At 37.5% G+C, this 25,437-nt stretch overlaps 1 protein-coding gene across 9 annotated transcripts in view; it reads left to right on the top strand.

Moving 5' to 3' along the window:
• Positions 1–19,672, top strand: part of STXBP5 (syntaxin binding protein 5) — a 114,079-nt gene extending 94,407 nt beyond the window's left edge. For 6 of the 9 annotated variants that reach the window (XM_072856158.1, XM_072856159.1, XM_072856160.1 and 3 more), the window contains 7 exons: positions 2,596–2,646; positions 7,409–7,648; positions 11,562–11,931; positions 14,560–14,725; positions 15,539–15,650; positions 17,987–18,207; positions 18,911–19,672. In XM_072856158.1, the coding sequence (XP_072712259.1) occupies positions 2,596–2,646; positions 7,409–7,648; positions 11,562–11,931; positions 14,560–14,725; positions 15,539–15,650; positions 17,987–18,207; positions 18,911–18,952 (1,202 nt within the window). In that variant the 3' untranslated portion in view covers positions 18,953–19,672. The remainder of the gene's footprint in view (positions 1–2,595; positions 2,647–7,408; positions 7,649–11,561; positions 11,932–14,559; positions 14,726–15,538; positions 15,651–17,986; positions 18,208–18,910) is intronic. The other 3 variants (XM_072856161.1, XM_072856167.1, XM_072856166.1) reach the window with 1 other exon arrangement.
• Positions 19,673–25,437: the final 5,765 nt, after the last annotated feature.

The following is a 25,437-nucleotide window of genomic DNA, read 5'->3' as shown; positions in this document are numbered from 1 at the left end:
CCTTTGCCCTGTTGTACAGGTGCAGTAAAAAGCCTGACATTGAGTGCTCTCTCTGCAGATCTCCATCCTGTCTTTCCATTTCTCTGATTTATATCTTTTGTGTTGTAGAAGTTGTCTAGCATGTTGCTGGCTTTCATCTGAGGCATAGCAAAACTGAATTTTCCAAAACTATTGTAAACCATAAGCCGGATATGAATACAGGTTTTTTTATACTAAGCGATGTTAGTTAAAAACAGCTTAGCTGGTGAAATATTCCTATTTCCTTATTGCATATTTAGGCACTTTTTTCTTTAAACACAAGGTGGCACTACTGCTATTTAAATAGGTTTTTGTTTCCTATTTACATTTGAATTATTGAGGTTTTGACACATTAATGTATGTTTTGAAATGTATTTTTTTGCATAGCACTTCACGATTTCTAGCAATGACATCCTTTTTAACAATTCATGTATCCTCTTGTCCTATTAATGAGGCATAGTTCAGTGTTTGTAGAAAATTGTCTGACAAATTTGTCTTACCTTATCAGCCTAGTTCACACAGCTGGCTTTTCACTAAAGAACAAAAAGCTAAAACTGTAGATTGACTCTTAGAATCCAACACATTTGCCTGTACTTGTTATTCCCTGCTATGTTACCTGTTATCTAGTATATTTTTTTGTCAGTTTTCTCCAAATTGTTAAAATTGTGTGTTTAAACATTTCTATTTGAAAAGCCAAAAGTGACTGCTCTGGTCTTCAAAGTGACTAAGTTAATTAATCATTGCTGGTATTCATACATGGTAAAAGCCGTGAAAAGCCAAAAATTATTATTATTTTATTATTATTTATTATTTTAAATATTATAAAATTATTTTCTGTGTGCATACTTGAGCTTTTGTTCAGTACCTCAGCTTTTATGATTTACATGTCTAACACAGAAAACAAGTCTTATGATGAGGAGCACCCATCTTGTAATTAACAATTCCAGATGAGGTTTCATGATCTCTTTTCAAGCTGATGTAAGTTCAAGCTGACAGCAAAAAGGTGGGCTCCTGGTCACTAGTGCTGTTTTGTACCACAGTTTTCTGTTTGTATAGCTGAGCTCTGATCTGAAACAGGAGATGATCTTGTTGAAAACAGTCGTTGGCAGAAACTTCATTTAGATGAGTTTTGGCCTCACCATTAAGCTAGGCAGATGCCAGTGCAAGGATGAGGGTAGAAAACATGTCGTCGGACTGCCCTTTTCAGTTTCAGCCTGCACTAAAACAAGTTGGTGATTAGCATTTCAGTCTGAGAGTAAGTAATTTCAATTTAATTTGAATAGGACATACTTTGTAACATTGACACATGAAGGAAATTAGAAGATTATTTCTGGAGTCTTATTCTCAACTTTTTATAATGTATGATAGGAATAAAACTGTTCAACTATTCAGATAACTAGCACTTGCAATATTGATGAGCATAATTGATGATACAGTGAAGTATTTCACTTTTTGAAGGAGTGGAAGTAACTTTAAATCACATGCAGTTCTTCAGGATATGTAGAAAACAATGATTTCTGTTAAAATGATAATTAGAATGAGTTAACTCCATTTTTAGCTGAGAGAAGCAGCAAGATTCAGGCTGCTTTATGACTGGTATCCATTACAAGGTACTCCTAGAATTATGAGGCTATTCTCAACATCTGCTTTAGGTAGAGAAGTATTACCCTTACAAGGTAGCGAAGAATTCAATGATATATCAAATTCAAGCATGTGGCTGGGAAATAAATTCAGAATCTAGCCCTGGTCTAGTAGTTAAGCTACATCAAAATTATTCCTTCTCCAGTAATTGTTGAAAGAAAGTTGGAAGAGGGATGTATGGCTGCTAATTTACTAGTGACTTTTAGTATAGTAGCATTTGTTAGCATTGTACTGCATTTTAAATGGACCGCAAGATTTCCATTCCTATAAAGAGAATTTTCCAAGTTGGGGATGAGTTCAAGTGCTATTTGTTTACTTCAGCAATATTATCAAAATTATACTGTCTTTTGTTTGACAGTGTTGCAAGTGTTTGTATGCTGCTGATTTTATCAGTATTCTCTGTAATGTCTTCATTCTTCTAAGGTTGTGGATTGCATCTCAGATTATAGCTTTTTACACATTTGCATTAATGTTTTAGCATAATTAAAAGTTCATCTTTTTCTCTATTTTAAGTATCTCGGGTTTGATCAGGAAGTAGGGCAGAAGAGGGGATGGGATGTTAACTTTATGTAAACTACAGTGCATGTTCTTGCAATAGCCAAGAGTCTGTATTCTGTCCTCTCACCTGAGGAGATAAAACTTGAGGTTGAGCCAAAGCAAAATTCATCCAATCCATCAAGTTCTGCCTGAAGCCTGAGGAGAAATGAAGCTTGGCAAAAGTCATAAAAATGCTGTATTTGGGGTTTTTGATATCTTCCATGTTTTACTTTGGAGTCGTCCCTTGTGGAAGGGAGGCTCTGCTTTAGTAGAAATCCTGTGAAGTACTGCAATTAATGTAATAAACAATGATATATTAAATATTGGGAAAGAAGCAAATAAAGGCCAGCAGAATCATGTTTATTCTTTTTTAAAAAAAAGATATACTTCACTTTTCAGCAAAGATGTCCAGGAAGCTAAGTTTGCCAACTGAATTAAAGCCTGATTTAGGTAAGTTTACATAGTTGATTTTATTTTTACTAAAACTGTTTTACAGAATGCGAGTACATTAAAGAAAGAGTCCTAAATTATGTAAACTATCATGACTTTGTTGCATTTATCTGAAGTGTAGAACTAAAATTTTAATTCCACTCTTTTGGGGGGCTCTCAGGCACAAAATGTTGTTGCTGTCATCATAAGGTAAGCCTGCAAATCTTGTACATGGCTTATCGCACTTTCATTGTAATTTTTGGGCATCTGTCACTTTATCAGTAGTGCTGTGATAGCAAAAGTGTGAATAAGCAGGTAATGTAAGGAAAATTGCTGCCTGTTTAGGACCATCTGATACATTTTAAATTGAAAAATGAAATAATAACAGGATATGTTGAGGTCCACTCAACAAATAGTTGGACATAGTTTTACAAATGTTAATTGTCTTGTGACCACTCTCTCTAAATGAAAATAATATACAGCTGTTTGGATGGATGACCAGTCTGAGAATTTTGGTTTTCTTGAAAAAGCACAGTAACTTTTTATATAAGAAGCAGTTCAGTTAGTTGTGAAGTCTGTAGTGCTAAAGGTCACTATATTGCATAACTAGAACAGTATACACATGAGTAGATTTATTATTTTTTTTATTAGTACTTTGCCAGCTTGTAGATCAGATCCAGCTTCCCTGCCTTGTTCTCTAAAGATGATGGGGGACAGCTGTAGACCTACAGCAGTAGATGCAGCCTGAATGTGAAAGCTGCTTTCCGCCTGCCACTGCTTGCTCCCCCTCCTGCAGCAGAATTGCTACCACAACCCCAGCAGAAGACAGACCAGGATCAGACTGGCAGCTGCAGAACTGTGTATTTGACAACTGCTGCTATCAGCAAGGAAAGAGTCCATGGCACTAGGATATCCTGAAGCTGAGCTGGACCTCCCTGATTTAGAATTTACAGTTACAGCTTGCTGTGCTCGGAGAAATGTGAAGTTGGAAGGAACCCTCAGAGATACTTTATTCCATTGTTATGGCAAAGATCCAGCTGTCTGACAATTTAACCTCGCATCTATTCGTGAGGCTCCAATAAATAAGTTTTTAGAAGAATCCCAGACAAAGTTCCAATGTTTTACAGTCAACTAGACAGATTTCCTGTTATTTAATCAGTCTTCCTTGCTTCCATATTTACTTTTTCTTGTTCTTTCCACAATGAACAGGGGTAACAAGTGCTCCCTAGCTTTTTGTTAGCCATCTTTTATGCTGTTGAAAGCTGTCATCATATCTTCAAAAATGAACATTAGAGATAATTTATTTTTACAAAGTTCAGTTCCTTCTCCTTTTTTAGGTTATGTTGTCTTAATCTAGGATGGCTTCTGTTAATCTCCTCCTTGGAATTTTTCCTTATCTTTCTAAAATTCTTGTGCCCAGAAGTAGAGGGATTTAACTGTGCCCTTGGTACAGAAGAGCAGAAAAATTCGATTTTTCTTTTCAATCTCTCTGTTCTTCCTTACTATGTGTTGTGGTTTGACCCCAGCTGGCAACTAAGCCCCACAGAGCTGCTCGCTCACTCTCCCCTGGTGGGATGGGGGAGAGAACTGGAAGAGTACAAGTGAGAAAACTCATAGGTTGAGATAAAGACAGTTTAATAGGTAAAGCAAAACCCGCACATGCAAGCAAAGCAAAACAAGGAATTAATTCACTGCTTCCCATGGGCAGGCAGGTGTTCAGCCATCTCCAGGGCAGCAGGGCTCCATCATGCATAACAGTGACTTGGGAAGACAAACGCCATCACTCCAAATGTCCCCCCCTTCCTCCTTCTTCCCCCAGCTTTCTATGCTGAGCATGACGCCATATGGTATGGAATAGCCCTTTGGTCAGTTTGGATCAACCATCCTGGCTGTGCCCCCTCCCAGCTTCTTCTGCACCTGGCAGAGCATGGGAAGCTGAAAAGTCCTTGACTAGTGCAGCAACAACTAAAACATCTCTGTATTATCAACACTGTTCTCAGCACAAATCCAAAACATAGCCCCATACCAGCCACTATAAAGAAAGTTAACTCTATCTCAGCTGAAACCAAGACACTATGTTTACTAATGGTTTAGGGATAATTTCAGTTCAGGGTGAATTTTATCATACACTGTAAACTGGACCATATTTGTACTTAAATATTATCCAATTCATTCTAATTCTACTGTTGTTTTTCTCCCAGTTCTTTGATAGCAATAAGTACTTACAAGTGGGTTTTTTTTATGAAGACTAGAGAAAAGAGAGTGATGAAATTCTTTCAGTATTTTCCGATCCTGAAAGAGTTACAGCATTTTCTACATCACTTAACATTTGCTGTTCTTTCTACTGAAATAATGGACATTTTTTGTCATCTGACTTCTGGTATACTCATAAAATAGTTTGTACCTTCCAAATTGTAATAGCCTTTGACTGGTTTTGCTTGACTTTGCACATGTGAGGATATCTGCACATATATGCCTCATTTTGTTTTGTGTAAAATTCTTCTAGGTTTTCAGGGCTGTAAATAACTTCCTTAGGCAATTACAATCTCTCTTTATTTTACTTTTATCTTTTCCTTCTTGCAGGATAGCTTTTGCACAGTGTTCTTCAGAGATTGTCAGCTTGCTTGTATTCACTTGTGTGGCCATATCTACTGGCTCTAGGAGACAGCTGAAATGCCTTTCTCCCAAGTTCGTTATCCTTATCACTTTCTCTCCATTCTTTCCATGGCTTCTTGAAACCTACTATTCCATGATCTCGTTCTTTCAAATTACTTTTCTGTCTTTAGATCTTTAACCTACCCCTTTTCCTCCCTAAATAGCCAAAACAAAATCTAAAGTATGTGCTTCTGTATTTATCCTCCACTTTCTAAAACAGAAGTTATCTTGAACATACTCTAGTCTGCATTATAACATTGCTTTTCAATGTTGTAATCCAGATTATTAAGGTGCCATTGCCAGTAGGTCCTATCCTTTGGCTTAGTGGCTCAAAAGAGCCTCATCTTTCTATCCTTCTGACAAACCGTGTAGTGGGTCATCACACTTGTTCCTTCCTCTTCACCTGAAACTAATCCATTAACAAACCATAGATTCTTCCTTGACTTCAGGATAAATGATATGCACTAATGCAGTTAAACTCTTTACCCCCAGTTCTCTTTCCTGAATGAATGTCCACTCTCCACAATGCCTGTATTGTCTGGCAAGTTAATTTTTATGTGGTCTTTCCTGTCCATTTCAATGCTTCTGGAATTTGTACACATGCTCTTCAAATATTCGACCAGATGCAACTCAACAAATGCACACTTCATTTTATGCCTGTTGCAGTTAATGTATGATTATATTCAGACTGATTAATCCATGTTAGAGTTGAAAAAACATTAGGTTAGTAAATATTCAAACCTGAAGAAATAAGCATCTTAAGAGTTTGTGGTCATTAGAAGAATTCTAAAAACAAATAATTGTTTTTGTTGGTTTACGGTGGATTTGATTTTTTTAAATGTGAAAACTTAGTAGGTCAACCACTCAGATGTTGACATCCTTTCCTTTTATAATCCATGTTTTACATTTGACTTAGCTAAAATTTGGCAGGACAATAATTTTTCTATCCTTGTTGCAGGAAGACAAGTATCTCCTGAGAAGATACACTGTGTTGAGTAGATGTCTATTTAGTCAGTTGAAATCTAGTTTGTATGCTTTTCAAATGCATGTTAGATGTTCTTTGTAGAAAGTCTTGCAATAATTTCATTAAATTAGCATAGTGATACTTCCAGAAAGTATGTGGTTAAATGTTGCTCTTTAGCTCTTAATCATGCTTTAAAGGTGCCCGTTGCATCTATACCCTACCCAAAGATCCAAAACAATAACTTAATTTTTTAAAAGTAATGATATAAATTGCATCAAGCTTTTACTAGCAAGGGTTGTCTTGTGCTAAAATTTTGGGATGATGAGTTAAAGTAAAGCATTAATTTGTGAATGCACAGATAAATTCAGACATGCTGATGTGTTAAGTATCACCACATGTACAGACAGCACACAACTAGAATGGAGCAGCATGTTTGCTGGTTTGAGGGGTTTGTTAATATTAGAATTCACTCTCTGTTACAAGAACCTTACTTGCTAAGCAATGAACTAGATGTTCTGAACAGTTTCTTAGTGCCATTTTGTACAGAATTCAAAACAGAAATCTTCAGCTTTGCATAACAGTGCCAGGGGCATTTGGTAGCATTTAATGTTTCTCTTACTAAAAGTTCGGGTGTATGTAAATAGCCTGTTAGACCTCCTCCATACAGTTTCCTAAAGCAGGACAATGTTATTGTGAGTCATTACAGGTTACATGTTATCATGCTGTCTGGATGTTACTGCAGTTCTTAAACTAAAATAGTTGTATCTTCATAAGATTATTAAACCATGTTCCATGGAAGCCAGTATATTTTAATCTGATCAATGAACTAATTGGCAGAAAGGTTTGTAATTCAATTTTTTTAAAGGAGGAGTCCTGTTTGATGATGACTTATTCTCTGTCCCACAAAGACAGAAATATGCATAGCAGTTGTTCATGACAATTACCTAATGCCAACCTCTGCAGAAAAAGATTGGGTGCTTTGTTCAGGATACAGTGTTGAAAACTGGGCCAAAAGGAAATACGACTAAGGAAGAATACAGCAGTAATAATCAATAGAATGGTAGTTAGTATATACTTCATGCTAAAGAACAAAAAAAGAAAATCCAATTTCTTTTAATGCCTGCATTTTGCCATTGTTTTTAATTAATACTGATTTATTTTCAGATGTCAAAGACAACTCTTTCAGTCGATCCCGGAGTTCTAGTGTAACTAGCATTGATAAAGAGTCACGGGAGGCAATTTCAGCTCTTCATTTTTGTGAGACTTTCACAAGAAAGGCCGATACATCACCTTCCCCATGCCTGTGGGTTGGGACCACACTGGGTACAGTGCTTGTCATTGTGCTGAACTTACCCCCAGGAGGAGAGCAAAGACTTCTTCAGCCCGTAATTGTTTCTCCTACTGGTATGTACAAAGCAGATAGGCTAAAGTATACTTTGATAAAGTATTGTTGTTGTTCTTTATATTTTTTTGAAGAAACTGTTTTTCTCAATTATGGATTAATTGCAACTTAATATATACTTCATTGATTTAGCTACTAAGGTTAGCTAGTAACCAGTCTAGATTGGTTACTTCATTACCGGAGTTTTAAAGTTGCAAAGTTTAAAATATATCATATAATATAAAAATACCATGTTAATGCATACTTGCTGAGAAATGCATGTTATCTAACTTTAATGTAGTATGTAGTAACTGTTAAACAGAAATAGCAGAAAAGATGAGTATGTCAAATGCTCAATTTATTTTTATTTTTTTTTAGTCATGAGGTAGGAAACTTTCAGTGTTCCTGCATCATGAAGAGGAAATACAAATTAAGGGTTGTATATTGAACAACTACCTTTAAATATTAGTGATAAAATATTCCTTTAGATTATTTAGGAATTATTATTTATACAAACCTGTGAGAGGTTTTGTATCTTGTTTTTCCTCATACACAGCAGCTGATTCTGTTGTAATTTTTTATTAATGGTTTGCTGAATGTGCTGTTAGGCATAGATTTGGCTTTCTGGCTACCACTGTCTCATGCAGAACATGCTGCTCTGCTCCACTTTGCTCACACAGATGGTATCAGGACATGCAAATTGCAATGCTATTTGATTGAAATAGTGATTAGGAATAGTGTGACCTCTAGACCATATTTAATTTGTGCTTATCAAGTATGGTATCGGCAGCAGTATTCAGATTTGGTAACATTTGATCGTAAAGGCACGGTGCAGACTGGACAGTATGTTTAATCACTAGATCTGCAGCATGAACCTTAAAAGATACTGCCACGTGTATGATTTTTTCTGTACTTAGCAAATGTTCATGTTTTTACTTGCATGTGAAGAAATATAAGTAAAATAAGAAATGTATTAGCTTAAGATCTGGCCTACAGATATAGTGATTTAAACAGTGGAGAGGGAAAACTTTCCCTCTGTCCATTTATGCTAGAGAAGTGGATTCAAATGTGAGCTGCAGCAGAAAAACCTCACATGTTGCTTGTTTCTGAACCTGTCTGTATTGAAGAAAAAGGAGGCGCTTACCTTTGACTAATAGAAGTGTCTTTACACAAATGCATGCAGCGTGGGCAACAAACAGGAGGAGCTGGAAGCTACCATGCTGCTAGAAAGCTATGACCTGATTGCCATTACTGAAACCTGGTGAGACGAATCCCAAGACTGGAGCGTGGCTATCAATGGCTAGAGGCTATTCAGAAGGGACAGGCGGGGAAGGAGGGGTGGAGGTGTTGCCCTCTATATCAAGAAATGGATAGAGTGTGAAGAGCTGTCCCTGAAGAATAGCCACGAGCAGTTCAAAAGCTTATGGGTAAGAATTAGAGACCGAGGCAACAAAGGGAACCTTGTGGGTGGTGCCTACTACAGGCCGCCTGATCAAGAGGAGCCTACTGATGAAGCGGCCTTCCTCCAGCTACAGGAGGCTTCATGCTCACAAGCTATTGTCCTATTGGGGGACTTCAACCCACCCCAACATCTGCTGGAAAAGTAGCACGGCAAGCTGTAGGCAATCCGTGAGACTCCTGGAGTGCTTTGAGGATAACTTCTTAACCCAGGTAATAGACACCCCTACCCAAAGGGGTGCAATACTGGACCTGATGGTCACCAATAACAAGAAGGGCTTCTACAGGTATATCAACCAGAAAAGGAAAGTTAAAGAAAGCGTACCTCCACTGATGAACAAGAATGGTGACCTAGCATCAACAGACATGGGGAAGGCTGAGGTACTCAACAACTTTTTTGCTTCAGTCTTCTCTGGCAACCGCTCTCCTCGCTCCTCCCAAGCCAATGGACAACATGTTGGGGACCGGGGGGTAAAGCCACTCCCACTGTAAGGGAAGATCAGGTTTGTGACCACTTGAGGAACCTGAACATACATAAGCCCATGGGACCTGATGAGATGCATCCCAGAGTCCTGAGGGAATTGGCTGATGTTGCTGCTAAGCCACTCTCCATGATACTTGAAAAGTCGTGGCAGTCAGGTGAGGTCCCTGGTGACTGAAAGAAGGGAAACATTGTGCCCATTTTTAAAAAGGGTAGAAAGGATGACCCTGGGAGCTACTGACCTGTCAGCCTCACCTTTGTGCCTGGGAAGATCATGGAACAGATCCTCCTAGAAGCTATGCTAGAGCACATGGAGGACAGGGAGGTGATTTGAGACAGACAACATGGCTTCACCAAGGGCAAGTCCTGCCTGATCAACCTAGTGGCTTCCTACGAGGGAGTTACCACATCAGTTGACAAAAGGGAAAAGCAATGGATCTCATCTATCTGGACTTCTGTAAAGCCTTTAACACAGTCCCCCACAACATCCTTCTCTCCAAATTGGAGAGTTACGGATTTGATGGGTGGACTGTTCAGTGGATAAGGAATTGGTTGGATGGTCACATCCAGAGGGTAGCGGTCAACGGCTCAGTGTCCAGATGGACATCAGTGACAAGTGGTGTCCTTCAGGGGTCCATACTGGGACCAGTGCTGTTCAATATTTTCATCAATGACATTGACAGCAAGATCAAGTGCACCCTCAGGAATTTTGCAGATGACACCAAGCTGAGTGGTGCAGCTGACATGCCAGAAGGACGGGATGTCATCCAGAGGGACCTGGACAAGCTGGAGAAGAGGGTCTATGTGAACCTCGTGAGGTTCAACAAGGCCAAGTGCAGGGTCCTACACCTGAGTTGGGGCAATCCTCAGTTTCAATACAGGCTGGGGGATGATGTGATCAAGAGCAGCCCTGTGGAAAAGGACTCAGGGGTACTGATGGACGAAAAGCTGGTCATGAGCCAACAATGTGTGCTTGCAGCCCAGAAGGACAACTGTATCCTGGGCTGCATCAAAAGAAGCGTGGCCAGCAGGTCGAGGGAGGTGATTCTGTCCCTCCTACTCTGCTCTGGTGAGACCTCACCTGGAGTACTGTGTCCAGCTCTGGAGCCCTCAGCACAAGAAGGACATGGTGCTGTTGGAGCGGGTCCAGAGGAGGGCCAAGAGAATGATCCGAGGGCTGGAGCACCTCTCCTATGAGGACAGGCTGAGAGAGTTGGGGTTGTTCAGCCTGAGGAAGAGAAGGCTGCGGGGAGACCTTGTAGCAACCTTCCAGTACTTAAAGGGGGCCTATAGGAAAGATGAGGTCAGACTTTTTAGCAAGGCCTGTTGTGACAGGACAAGGAGCAATGGTTTTAAACTAAGGGAGGGCAGATTTAGACTGGATTTAAGAAAGAAATTTTTTACAATGAGGGTGGTGAGGCACTGGAACAGGTTGCCCAGAGAGGTAGTGGAGGCCCCATCCCTGGAAACATTCAAGGTCAGGTTGGACGGGCTCTGAGCAACCTGCTCTAGTTGAAGATGTTCCTGCTCACTGCAGGGGGGGTGGACTAGATGATCTGTAAAGGTCCCTTCCAATCCAAAGCATTCTATGATCCTATGATGATAATGTTTATTGTTGATATTAAGCACGCTGTGTACTCCTCAGGAGAGAATGAAATTAGTTGCATTTATGACACTGAACTTGAATACAAATGTGCATTCCAGCTTGGCTCTCTTAATAAATGTGTACATTTCCATTGAAGTTAATGGAAGAGTATGCATACACTTAACCCTTGAAAACCGGTTTAACATTTTCTTGAATACATATGTGCTCTTGCATGTGCCTCACTGGTTTTTAGATAAACATCCAAAGGTTTTGGTATGTCTGTGTTGCGACAGAGGCAAGCCTAAGTTCTTGTTTTCTCTTCATTTTGCTAGCTGCTTAAAGAAATATTTTGTAGCTGGAAAGACAATTTAGGAGAACTGTTTCAGAAATGTGTTCAACTTCTTTTTCCTAGGAACCATCCTGAGGCTAAAAGGGGCAATCTTGAGAATGGCTTTTCTGGATACTACAGGATCTTTGGTCCCACCAGCACATGAACCCTGGAGAGAACACAATGTTCCTGAAGATAAAGATGAAAAAGATAAATCAAAAAAGCGACGACCTGTCTCAGTGTCCCCCTCTTCCTCTCAGGAAATCAGTGAAAACCAATATGCAGTGATATGTTCAGAAAAGCAAGCAAAAGTTATCTCACTGCCATCCCAGAACTGTATTTATAAGCAAAACATAACAGAGACTTCTTTTGTTCTTCGTGGAGATATAGTGTCATTGAGTAACAGTATCTGCCTTGCATGTTTCTGTGCCAATGGACATATTATGACTTTTAGGTAAGACCTGTTTGAAAGTAACTTAAATATAAAACAAATAGTTTTCTGCTAGATAAAAAGTTTCCTTTTCCATAAGAATATGAATTAAAAATTCTACATTCACTCAGTGTTCATGAACTTCTAACACTTGGGCCTGGATAATTTTGATTATGCATTCCTATTAGCTATGCCTTTAACACATGAAAAAGTTTATCAGTTTAGCTGAAGCTACCCTGATTCAACAAATAGTTCCAAATGTGTGATATAGGTCCTTGAGTTGGTGAAGGTTCTCAAATGTGAATTTGCTGCCTGATGGTGAAAACTGCCTTGAGTCAGACCTTCAGCTGGTACCTGACCACAAAGCTGCATATTTTTGTGCAGCTTTTTGCATCACATTCATGCCTCAAGCTTACCTTTTTTGTTGTGTAGCTTGCTCATGTCTTAAAGGCCTTAAACTCAGGCTATAAAGCCAAGATTACTTGCTAGCAGTTGTAGTAGATAAATAAGTCATCTAAAGTAAGGGCTTTAAGTTACGCATTTAAACATGTAAAAGTAATGTTTGAATGTACTTGCATGTCACCTATGTAACTTTAACATGTCCTTTTTCTTGAATATTTCCAAATGCTATTTTATTTTGAACAGCAATGTGTATATATCTATACCCTTGCACCTACATTTTAGTCCTGGCTAATGCTAAGATGAATGTGGAACATGGCATTATAAAATTGTGCCGGTAAAATTCCTAAAAGGTTATTTTTAAGGTTGCAAAAACAAGCTCTCAGCTTGGGAAATTCTCTAAAAAGATACTTCTTCAGGAAGTTGTTAGGAATAAAACTAAAGCTGACCTGATGCTGCATACTACAAATAAAAAATAAGTTATGATTAAGTCTGTTAACTCCATTGATCTGTATCCCAACATATATTCTACACATCTTTAGAAAATGCTGCTCACCTTGCAGGGCAAGCACTCTTCCTCCCCCCCCCCACCCCCCCCAATTAAAACTGAACTTAATGTTCAGGTACCATATATTCAAACAAATTCTGTTTTCCTCAGGATTCATTTTGTTTTCTAAAGAATTTTGCATAGAGGTAGGTGCTAAATTACAACTACTGCATTATTACATTGTGTAGGGAAGCTGAACTCCCAAGTATTAACTCCATTTCATAAGCATGAATTGCTGCTGGGAAGTGGAGCACTTAGTGTGCTGTTTGTGTAAAGTTGTCGGAGAATTGTATCATACCCAAGATGCCCAATACTTATCAACTGATGTAAGTTTAGATTGGACTTATGATTCTGTTACAGATTTGTTTGATAGTCTAAAAATGCTATCATGGATGTCATGCTTGTCCTATCTGATCTAATGTTTTTGTGGTTTGTCTTGAAGCTGTAAGGATGTCTTATGCTTCTATTGGTCTGAAGCAAAGCACTTCCCTGTTACTAACTCACTCTTAAGAATATTCTTATTTTAGATACGTGCATCACAAGTGTCATTTCTGGGTGATGTGCTTACAAGAGAATATTGCTTTTTACTTCTTACCTGTAGAACTTGCCTCCAAAGTCATGTTACCTGTTCTCCTTCCTTTTGTTTGTCATAGATGAAGTCTCCTGCTAAGAGATAATCCACAATCTGTAAAACGCAAGCTTAACATTTAGAAATCTCAGTACTGTACAAAAAAAAAAAACCCAACCCCAACACTTATTGTTGCGGTTACTACATCTTTCTCTTTTGTTGCTTTCGGCTTCACTTTTCCCCTTTACTTCTTTTTTTAGTTTCTAGAAATAATGATTTTATGCAGATGGTATCTGTAGCAGAAGCTGCTTAATGCATTGTTGGTACATTTGCAGCTAACATCTGTATACATTATGTCTTTACAAAATTTCACAGGGGATGTTTTGAGACAGTGGTTTATTTTGGGTTCTCTTTATCAAGACATCAGGTGTTCAGTCACTTCTTACTTGCATTTATTATTACTTTGAGGGAGAGGAATGTTTGGTAGCAAGAGCATTGTTACAGCCTGAGCGTGTTGCATCTGTTCTTCAGTAGCTTGATGCAGTAAGTACTGCAGTTACATGTGCAGAATCAGAAAATACAAGGTAAGCGAACTTTACTCTAGGAGGACTTCCTCTTAAACATGCAGTCAAAAAAGGTGGACATAACTCATAAGATTGTTGTTTGAGGCTACTGAATCCTGTTTTCCTTTGAAAGCACACTCCGGCATATTTCCAAGTGTTCTTGAGGAGAGATCTTTTAGACTTGTATTTTTAGACAAGGAGAAATTCTTCACCTGAGAGAAGAGGCAGGATGTTTAATTGTAAACTTTTGGCAGATGCTTATCAAAATACTGTGTTAGTAATTACTGAATAATGCTTCAAGCGAATCTGTGATTTACATGCTCAGAGTATCATTTAAATGATGCTTTTAAATGCATCTGTGATGCAGATGTTTAAATTCCATTTTTGAGGTGCTACCTTGAAAAATCTCATCTTTATGTTTTGAGATTTTGTAATTGCATTAAATGATACCCTGTTTATGTGGTACTTATGCAGGTGGTGAAGAGAAAAATAATGTATTGCAGTTTAAAAATGAGCTATTTGATCAATAATAGACAATCCTGCTATATTTAATTTTTTTAATTCTTTTTCTTAAGTTTGCCAAGTTTAAGGCCATTGTTGGATGTATATTACCTGCCACTCACCAATATGCGGATAGCCAGAACATTCTGCTTCACCAATAATGGACAAGCACTCTATCTTGTCTCACCAACTGAAATACAGAGGCTCACCTACAGTCAAGAAACATGTGAAAATCTTCAGGTAATGAATTTTAAAAATGACTGTTTTCTGACATAGATATACTGAGGTTCATGGTTCTAGATTCACGGTGCTTATAGTAATTAAGTTTGTTATAAAGCCAAGCACTTCGGCTTTCATGCTTTGATTGTTCTCACTGTGGAGTCTGATTCAGGATGAATCACTTCCCCAACTCTTAAATTTTACGGTTTCATCCATTCTCTTGTATTTGAAACAGTTTCTTACTTAATTTCCTTTTTGATCATTAGGAAATGTCCCTGTTTAACATGTGCAGTTAACAAAACTCCCTTGTTCAATTGATGCTGGTGGAGGTGCATGCTGACACAAGCAGGGAATGCTAACTCGGGATACTTGAAGGAAGCCATTATGTTTCGGGGTATTAACAGCTTGAAAAGATTCTCAGACATGTTTCAGCTTGGAAGCTGTATAGAATTCTGAAATAGCAGAGATGCAGGCTGTAAGCTCTACTTTCATACCATGCACGGATATGAGTATTTGTAGATACAGTTTTAACAGAACAAAATCAGGAGTGTTGCCCAAGTTGTTGAGGGGCAAATACAGCTTTACTCGAACACATTTCTTTGCTACTGAATTTCATGAGCTACAAGCTTCCAGCTATCAGAACAGATGGTTTGGACAGATTTCCTAATATGTTTTTATTTTTTATTTCCTAAGTCACCTTGCAAAGGCAGATGCCTATTAAAGCATATTCATTTTGAAATTCAAATCCACAAAATAAATCCGTAAAGAGAGAGAATATTCCATTAATTTGTGTGTGAAATAATGTATGCCTTGTGTCTCTTCTTCATTGCAAAGGAAATGTTGGGTGAGCTCTTCACTCCTGTAGAAACACCAGAGGCACCGAACAGGGGGTTCTTTAAAGGCCTGTTTGGAGGTGGGGCACAGTCACTTGACAGAGAAGAACTCTGTAAGTTTTTAGTATTCGATATTTTTCTGGTATTTCTACCCAAGGAAGCCAGTGGTCCTTGAGAAATGTATTACTTGTGTTAATAGAACGTTACATTTGCGAAAAGGAAAGTAAAAAAGGGAATGACAACTACTTTCTCATAGCTTTTGTGTTGTACATCTTACCAATGAGATCAGAAAAGCTTGGTACTGTTTTCTCACAGGCTGCTTTACCTCATTTATTCAGTAGTAGATTATAAAACAAGAAATGGAACAACTGATCTTATTTTTATTTATCTTTAGGAAGTGTATAGTACTGACCATGATTTTCTTAATGCTGTTAAACTGAAAGGGGCTGGTTCTGAAGAACACTATTTTGGACAGTGAGAAAATTAAAACTCCATTCTACTTCAGTTCATTTGCTAGATTCTTTTTCCTCGTTTGACTTGTGCAGAGATGCCTTAGGAATGAGAGCAAGGATAGAACTGTGTGATAGTTCAGTTCAGTCCTCTGTTCATAGGACAGTAGGATTCAGATTTGGCGGTTTTTATTGCTTTATGATATTCTTACTGTTTTTTGATCACAGCTTTTTACTGTGGTTGCATGCAGCATTTTAATACATTTAAGGAAAATAACTTCCACTTATTCAGATATTTGCTAGATGAAACACCATATTATGCAAGTTTATTTGTAAGAACTGTTTCCTTTTTAACATGAAATGTATCTGTTAAAACAGACGAGGCTCCCTGGCATTCCTTTCTTTTTTTATTGGTTCTTTTGATCTATCCAGTAAAAATTAATTAGTCTTTACTACTTGTGCCTGTACATTTTGAACCAATATCAAATATTTAGAGGTCACTTTCTGCGTTAAAAATTCCATTTGTATTTATATACGTGTAACACTTTGAAAGGTTGGTCAAGTATTCTATTAGAGAAATTTGTGTGCCCAAATTGTGTGTTTAATTAGTATGACTGGGACAGGGAAAAACTGCTTCTTCATGGTAACAGAAAAGCACTCTTTTAACTTTAGAAGCTATCTGTTTACATCATTTCAAGTGTCCACCATTTTGCCCTGACTCTTCTGACCTATTTTTAAGGAGGTTACAAATTTTTTTTTTTATAAACTCAGTCTCAGGCTTTGTTTGTGGCTTTTGATAGAAAGACCTGTTTTGGCTCAGATCAAGAGGAAAATTGTATTGAATAGGGGGAAAAAAACCTAATGAATTGTAGCCTGAAAGTCAGTTCAATGACTATTTTAAAAACATTTTCAGATGTCTTTTGAATTGTCATATTTAACATGAGGGTCACAGCAGAATCTGTAATAAGTGAAATTATTTCTCTCCTTTCTGTAAATTCCCAAGACTAAAAATGTCTATAGTGTTAGTTGAAATGGAAATCGTTCCTCCTAGAAGCATAAAATCAAATTAGAAAATCTTTAAATACTGCAACAAAAAGTGTTAAATAAGTTAATATTATTTTTCCTAGAGGTGAAAAAAAGAAAATATTTAAACCATAATTTAATTGCTTAAAAAAAAAGTTAAAGATTATTTGGTTTGACTTCAGCATCCAAAAATGTTTTGGCCTTCACTCAAATTTTTGTAGAGTATACAATTCAGCATAAGATTGACACATCCATTGAGTGTCTAGACCGAACTAGGTGGCTCATGTCCCATTATGAGCGAAGGAGATGTAGTCAGTGCAGTCACTGGAGTCTAGACAGCTGTTCAGTTGACCATTGCTGGATGTTTACTTCAGGATGAGCTGATTTGTTCATACAGCTGTACTGCCTTTTCATGATTTACATTACATTATTTTTTACAAGATTTTTACAATAATAAGAGCATAGACACCTAGTCTTCAGGTGTCTGCATCTAAAACTGAACTTCCATCAAAGGAAACTTCTGCAGGTGGAGTCATACTGGCTGGCCACACCAGCAGAGCACTTCCAGAACTGACCACAGCTTGTGTTTTCAAAATTCTCCTGCTTTGTCTGCTGAACTCCCAACACCTTCCCTGTGAAGCAAGCTATATTGTTAAAAACCACTTCACCAGCACAATTCTATTGATGACCGTGGTGCCAGCACTGTTGAAAGAGTTTTAATTTCACACTTGAGCTGTAAAAAGGTTGTAATTTTATAACCTGCCTGGAAACTCTGAAATATGTTTGAAAACTCTCAATTTTATTAAATAGTAACATCTAGTAACATTGAGTAGTGAGTATTGCTTGTAGTCATGCCTGTGATTAGGTGTTCAGTGTCCATGCAAAGAAATGACACCTCTTTATAAACTAGTTGCATTTATGTAATAATGATAGAAAACCTTGCTATTCTGTTTTTGCTGCTTGGCAAATGCCTCCAGTTGGAGAATCAGCATCTGGGAAGGCATCAAGAAGTCTTGCCCAGCATATTCCAGGGCCTGGGGGTATTGAAGGTGTCAAAGGAGCAGCATCTGGTGTAGTTGGTGAACTAGCACGAGCCCGGTTGGCACTAGATGAAAGAGGACAGAAACTAGGAGAACTGGAAGAAAAAACTGCAGCTATGCTTTACAGTGCTGATTCTTTTTCTAAACACGCTCATGAGGTGAGTCCGTTGCATGTTAAACTGAGAGCATTAAACTGATTCTTTATAAAATAAATGCAAGTTTTCAAGTAACTGACTTCTGCAAAGGCATATTAGAGGTATCTAAAGGGAATGCAATATCATTGATAAAGGACGCTTCACTTTTATCAATCAATCGTTACTCTTAATAATTACGTATTAATGTAAGCAGCTTTGTCTTATGGCATGTTGGTCTAGAGCATACCCTCTGCCGGAGTGGCATGTAGACTTCCAAAAGTGTGGCTCGGTTCCCATTACTTAGAGTTTGTCACTGAATTGGATAAGAAGAGTAATGCTCTGTGTGAGATCCCTGTGGTTCTTAAAGATCCAGTTGTTGTATACGAACCCCATAAATCCAAGCTAATTTTTTTCCTCAGTAACTACATAAGGATGGCTGTTCTCTTCCATGTTTGTGCAGATCTCTTCCGTCCCCTAAACTCTTGTGCAACCTTCCCATTCTCCCAAAAATGCCTTTTTCTATCTGAGGCTAGATCGTCAGCAGTGATGCAACCATTAGAAAATTCATCATGCTAAACCCTCGCTGTTCAGCAATGTTGCTGTTGGAGTTTTGAGAAGCCTTACTAAAGTCCCTCTCTCATGCTGTTTTGTAACCATATAATTTGTATAATTGTACTTTTTGGTACATTATAGAAACAGTAATTAGAAATTGTTTTTTGTTTTTTAGATGATGTTGAAGTACAAAGACAAGAAGTGGTACCAATTCTGATGACACTCATCAATTACATCTGTTTAATTTTGTCCTGATGGAAAAAATCTTGGTTTTTCATTAATTTTGGCAGGACCATTGAAATTTAAAGGAGTATTCACCATTGGATACTGTTGTTTCCTAGCACAAATCACACACTGTTTTACCTCAGTCATGGCTTTAACTGAGGAGCTTTATATTTAAGAAATACACACAAAAAACAAACTTGAGTGTTTCTTATCTGTTGGTTAGCTGAGAGTTGGAACAGAGAAGGTAACTAGAACAGGTGGAAATGAGAGTAAAGGGAAAACGTAGTGTGAGATGGGCAGGGGCAATGCAGGGTCAATCCTGTGTTAATATTTCATATGCCAAAAGTTTTTGTGCTATTGTAATTGCTGCCAGTGTTATACCCTCCTGTGAGGAGAGGCAATAAATCAGGGGTCCAAGAGCTGGAATAAAGTTGTTTGTCTTGCTGGATGGTAGCTGACTTACACTTACCCTCTCTAGGACTCACTATATTTACCATTATTGTTGAAGAGTTGAAGTTTGCTGTCACTTCTTTCATCGGAAAAGCTGGAAGCTTGGAAGATTTCATGTTGAAAATTGTATACATAGCTGACCTGTGCGTAGTCTTTTCTTGGACCCCTGATCTAGTATTCTTGTATTCACAGAATATGATGTGAAGTGCAAAACAAGAGAATACACACTTTTTGCATTAAAAAAGTCAAGTGAATAATATGACTGGAATGTGTCATGCTGGGAGTTTTTCATTTGTGTTATGGCCGTGCAATGTGAAATGTGGTAACATCTTCATTGTGGTAAGAATACTTCAACTTCTGTTCAGTTAAATATTATTTTTTGCCAAAAATAGTTATTAGTTCAGTTTGTATAATGTTTAGAATTGGCTATGGGTTCCACTCATGCTGTGAATTTATAAAAATGTTTAACAGAATGTATCATTACAGCCATTAATTAAAATAGTTGAGATAGTTTTGCTCCAAACTTAAGTTCTAGATGCCCCTTTAGTCCTCTACTATGAAATCAGATAATCTTGGACTCAGGTTTTCAAACAGTTTTACACTCCGTGGAGGTGCTGATGCATGAATAATGGCAAGCATCTAATATTTAATGATTGTCAGTATATTGTTTAGCAAATTTCTAAATCCTGCTAGTAGAGCTATTTTACAAGTACCTCTCTCAGCCCCACCCAGCACTAAAGGCAGTTGGCCTAAAGTTTGGATTGGGTCTCTAAAGCAGTGTTTTCTATGTGGGCAGTGGTAAGTGTCCACTAAAACTTCAGGAATTGGTGAAATAATATTCAGTTTGGGTGAGGTAAATAATATAGCTGAGCTAACTTGTTAATGGCTGCTGCACTAAAGCTGTAACAGTGGGAATGACCAGAGCTCTTTTAAAAAGAGAGGATTCCTTAAAAGGAATGTTTGCATTTCAAAAATTTATTTAGAATTTTTTTCTCAAAGCAGGAATAGTTACTGACTGGTTTTGTTTTATAAAAGGGAGTACTTAGGAGCTAATAGGTCTACATTGTCTGAAATTAATCATTTGGGTTTGCTTCTCCAAGCATCACATTCTGTGTGGTTATTTTGCACACTTTCCGAACGTTCCCAAAGAAAACCTTGGTTATATTTGTACTGTAAAGTGATGCTGCAAGTACATAGATAAGGCAACCTTACAAAACACTTGAAGGATGCAAAACATTGAAGTTACTGATGGCTCTTAATTCATCTTTCAAATGAAAGGCAAATACGTTTTGGCTTTGTAGCACAAATTGATAAATTTTCTGATTTTATGTAAAGTAATATCTAATTAAAAGACAAGTGAACTCTGCCAGTACGAGGGCATGCCATACCATGTCCGCTGTTCAAAGAACTTAACAAATGAGAACGTGACAATTTGAACAAGCAGCATTATGATTTCTTGATGGCTCTGTCCCATACCTACTGAGGCAGTGTTAACTCCAGTTACTTAACTCAGCTTGCCATGCAATTTTTGCCTCTGCATGTTAATCAATTTCTTTTTTAGTGTCTAATGCATAATTAAATTAACACCATTTCATTAAAAATCCAGGTAGAAGAAAACTAGATAAACTACTATCCATACCATTTCCAAAAATACCACACCCTAGCTGACACTTGTCCCCTTCCTTATCTCACATTTATAAATTGAGATGAGTGATTATTAATTGACCTAGTGAAGACTAACTATATTTCAGAGCAACAGAATCCTGGAAAATTAGTCTGGTCAGGCTCTAGGGGAGAGGATGGCAAAAGTACTCTTCAGCAAATCATGGTATCACTTCAATGGAAGATGACATTGGCTTGAAAGGAAAGCGTACTTAACTTTTCCATCAAGAAGCATTTGACAACCACCAGCAAGCAAAAAAAAAAAAAGACAATGAGAGATCATCTGTCAGTACAAGAAGAGTAGTGGCTTACTTGGTATTATAGAATTTATCATAGTTGACTCTTTTTTTTCTGTTGCATATGTTCAGAGCATGCTTCTAGATTTGAAAACTAGTGAAATGCTCATGAGATGAATACACAAATGGTTCTCGTCAATAAAAGGGGCTATGTACAATTTTAGTCTAAAACGTTCATTTTTCCTTCTCTGTGGAAGGAAGTTGATCGTACACACATCATTGCATCTTATTCTGCTATTGGTGGTGCACCTTTTGTACAGCAAAGTATATTGAAATCCTTGGGGGGCAAGCACCCTGGTTTTTTCGCTAGCATTTTAGTTGTGTGAAACTTTTTTTAGGGTGTCTGGAAAACTATAAAATACAATTGAGCTATTACTTTTTTTGATGGAAGTGTAAGAAACTGCTGCTACCTATCTGTTTATATGTAGTGTGTCTCATTAGGAACTGTAAACTGAAGAAGCTTTTCTTCACCTTAGTCCTGCCAAACTGTAACTTTTGAATGTTGATATGTGTAAATATGCGTGTATTCCAAATAAGTCTGAAAGTGTTACACCACAGGCATCTCCAGTGATTTGTTCTTCAGCAAACAGTCAGTTATAAAATATAGTAATATATAGCTGTGTTCCTTGTCTGTCTTTATGCAAAGATTTTTGCCTGAGGTGGTACTTGCATGGCAGGTGATGTTGGAAAGCTACATCCAAAGGAGGATTTTTGGAAGCAAGTTCATTTCCTTTTTGTTTTCCTTTTCTCTTTTCCTTTTTTTTTTGCTTAATTAATGGCACTGATCTTACCTGAACTTTTAAACTTGAATTTTTCCTGCACTTTAATTCAATCATGGTATTTTATTCCTTAATTTTGTTTCTACATTTGTGCAGTTCAGGTTCATTATTTGTATATAAACACACACATTCAATAAAGACTTTAGAACAGATTACTTTCAGGCACATTTGCTAATTATGTGACTATCATTTAGAATGTGTGTTTTCTTAGCAAAATATGTATATACAAGTATATACAATATAGAATCTAATGAGAGGCACTTATCCTGTGTCGGCATTCAGTTTATAAATTACTGCAACACTTTCAGATTTGTTACTAGATAATACAATAAAATCTGTTATATTTATACATACTGCTTAAGAATATACTTTTAGTTTTAAGTAATTTTTATATGTACACTTCTACCTTTAATTTTAAAAAGACTTATGTTCAATTTTTAAGTCAGAGTACTTAAAGTATGTATATTATCCATAGAAGAAGTTGTTTTAAGCTTATGAATACATTCATATCTCATATCGAGATGATACATTTACTAAGCAATGAAAACAAATAGCCCATTTTGCTTTGCAGAAAATAATCATACTTATTTTTACCTCCCATTTTGAACATTCTTAAACAATTCCCTAAGTATGGAGAGGGGAGATAGTGCATTCAGAAAACTAACTCAATTTAAAAGTTTTCTCAATAGCTGCAGTCTGTGGCTGACTGGTTTTCTATGATTTTAATTTTTTTTAAGAATACACAGGGAAGACTTTTTTTCAGCTCTATTCCTCAGACTTTCAAAATTCCCTAAAATTGAAGTGAGGTTTGTCCAATAAATACTTTCTTTGAGTAATGTATGAATCTTGTTTATACATCAGCTCTTTACATGTAAATCAGGGGGTTTTTGTATACCGAACACGTGTTGGAAAACTTACAGCCTGTGGCTGAAGTGCCCTCCTCTTTCTCATCATGGTTTAACATACCCGGGTGGGCACTGATAGCAGCTGAAGTTCGGTGGGGGGGGAAGGTGTGCAGTGCCTTGCCTCTCTCTCTGAGTTGCAGGGTAACTTGTTGATTGAACCTTTCCTTCATTCTAGCCAATTTCCTCTATAATTATGTGAATCTTTTTGGGTGGATGTTGATAGCTTTACTACTACCACAAAATCTTCAAATAATTTGTAGACAGAAATTAATGATATTTGAGGGGAGGAAGTAAGCAAAACAGAAAAAAGATGTGTAGTGTAGGCGAATCAGCTAAACGGGTTTTATTTCAGTTTTCATTGAAAAGCTAAGTTAAGCTGGGCCAATTTCTCCTTCTTACGCATGTTACAAAGATGTGCTGGATATCATATACTTTATTACTGTTTCAAGCCAGATGAGTGTACTGTGTTTCTGGGTTCTTTTACACTTTACAGAGTTTTAGGCTTAAAGATGTGGCTGTTAATTTTAAAAAAAAAGGGGGGGGGGAGAAATGAAAGGGAAACACAGACCAATCAAATGAAAGGTGTCAATCAGTATTCCTTTTAGTTTTTCATGTAAAGTGCCTAGAAATGTGTTTAAGTCATACAGCTGTAGGTTTCTTTGACACTTGTATTTTTGTTAGTACCTAAGTTACATATTACAGGCAAATAATGACTAGAAGTTAAACTGTTTCAGTTGAAAACATGTAAGGAGTTGTATGTGGATTACCACTACCATTCAGTAATAGGTGATGCAAAGGGAGAGGGGTGGGAACATGTTTTAAATATTCCCTTTTAAAACAGAATTGTAAATAAGCAGTACTGTGTTATTTTAGACCTGAGCTCTGCTATCTGTAGTGGTTAGAACTAGGAAAACATGCTGCTTTCTAGTTATGCTACTCTTTCATTGTACCAGCACCATGGGGGAAAAATAAAAAAACATCAGTAAATTTTTCTAACATTGCCCACTTGTGGGTAAGCATGCTTGATGTGTAGCAGTTCTCGTTTATGTATATCTTAGTGTGTACATGTGTGGTTTTTTCTTTTTGTTCATTGCAACTTACTCTTCAGTTAAGTCTTGCTGAGCCCCGCTAGCTCTTCTGAGGGTGATTACTGGAATATGCATTTTAGGTAGGGTTGCAAATCCATCTGTCTACAAATATAGTTTCATATGAACTGCAAACTGTACTGTTACAAACACAACTATGTTAGATTGCATAGAGTTATTTTACTTACATGTACTTGAACTGAACTATGTCATCATAACAAAGTTAAAAAATTAAGTATGGAATATTTTTGTAAATAAAAATACCTGTGCAGCTGGTATTTTAAATTTAAAATGTATTATACATTAATGTTTCAGAAAAAAATGTTCATATATGTGTATATGAATGTGTCGTTATGCTGAAGGGCTCTGATTGGGCAAAATAAACTATTCAAATCTCTCCTGAAATGAGTGGATCTTACTCCTTTTCCTCCTAGGCAGTCCTTTTCCTCCTAGCTGGTGCATTCAGTGACTCCTTGCCAAAAGAGGCTGTTTCATTTTGCTTAAGTTTTTGTGAGATGCACTCTATAGTGAGTGGAGCGGTGTGTACTTGAAGCACAAGCAGCCAGGCTGACAGTGAGTAGCTCCTAAGGAGCACGAAAGGCGAAATGGTTCATCTGTGGTGATGTTCCCAAGCAGGTCTAAAAACATTCTGAAACGCACATCTCGATGGTGGCGGTGTGAAGTCCTGTTATCCTTTTAGGCTATCAGAAAAGTTAAGGTCATTCATATTACAAAGACATGGTAAAGCAAAGTATTTTCTGTAGCTGCATTTTGACAGTGTTCATTAATTTAAGAATCTGGGGTGAACCTTTGTCAACATGCTCCAAATGATGTAGAAACTGAATCTGAAGAGAGGCTGGGGCAGTAATTGAGAAGTGAAATTGCTGCATCCCATTGAAATTTTTGGAACCTCATGATGTGAAATAGTAAAATATTTTGGTGCTGGTTGTTTTACTATGTGATTGATGTAGTGAGGATGCAGTTTCATCTGTGGGAGAAGTCTGCTGGTTCCAGACCTCTCCTGCCTTCCTGTTTTTTCTCCAATATCTGGTAGTTATGTATTCTGAACTTTAAGCTCTGCAGCACATGGAGTTATGAATAGGACTATGCATTGGAATAAAAAATTATTTTAACTTCAGTCCAATTAAATTGAAGGTATTTGGAGCTGTCACACTGCCTCCCGCTGCTCACTAGCTCTGGTAATCTCTGCCATCACCAGTAGCATGGCAAGAATAGCTCCCTCCCTATGGGGACTGCGGGGCTGCACATAGCATCAAAGGACTGACAAGAGGAGGGGATT

The sequence above is a fragment of the Ciconia boyciana genome, chromosome 3 (genome assembly GCF_034638445.1).
Source record: "Ciconia boyciana chromosome 3, ASM3463844v1, whole genome shotgun sequence".
In the NCBI taxonomy this organism is placed as follows: Eukaryota; Metazoa; Chordata; class Aves; order Ciconiiformes; family Ciconiidae; genus Ciconia; species Ciconia boyciana.
This window is presented reverse-complemented; position numbering and strand designations above follow the sequence as displayed.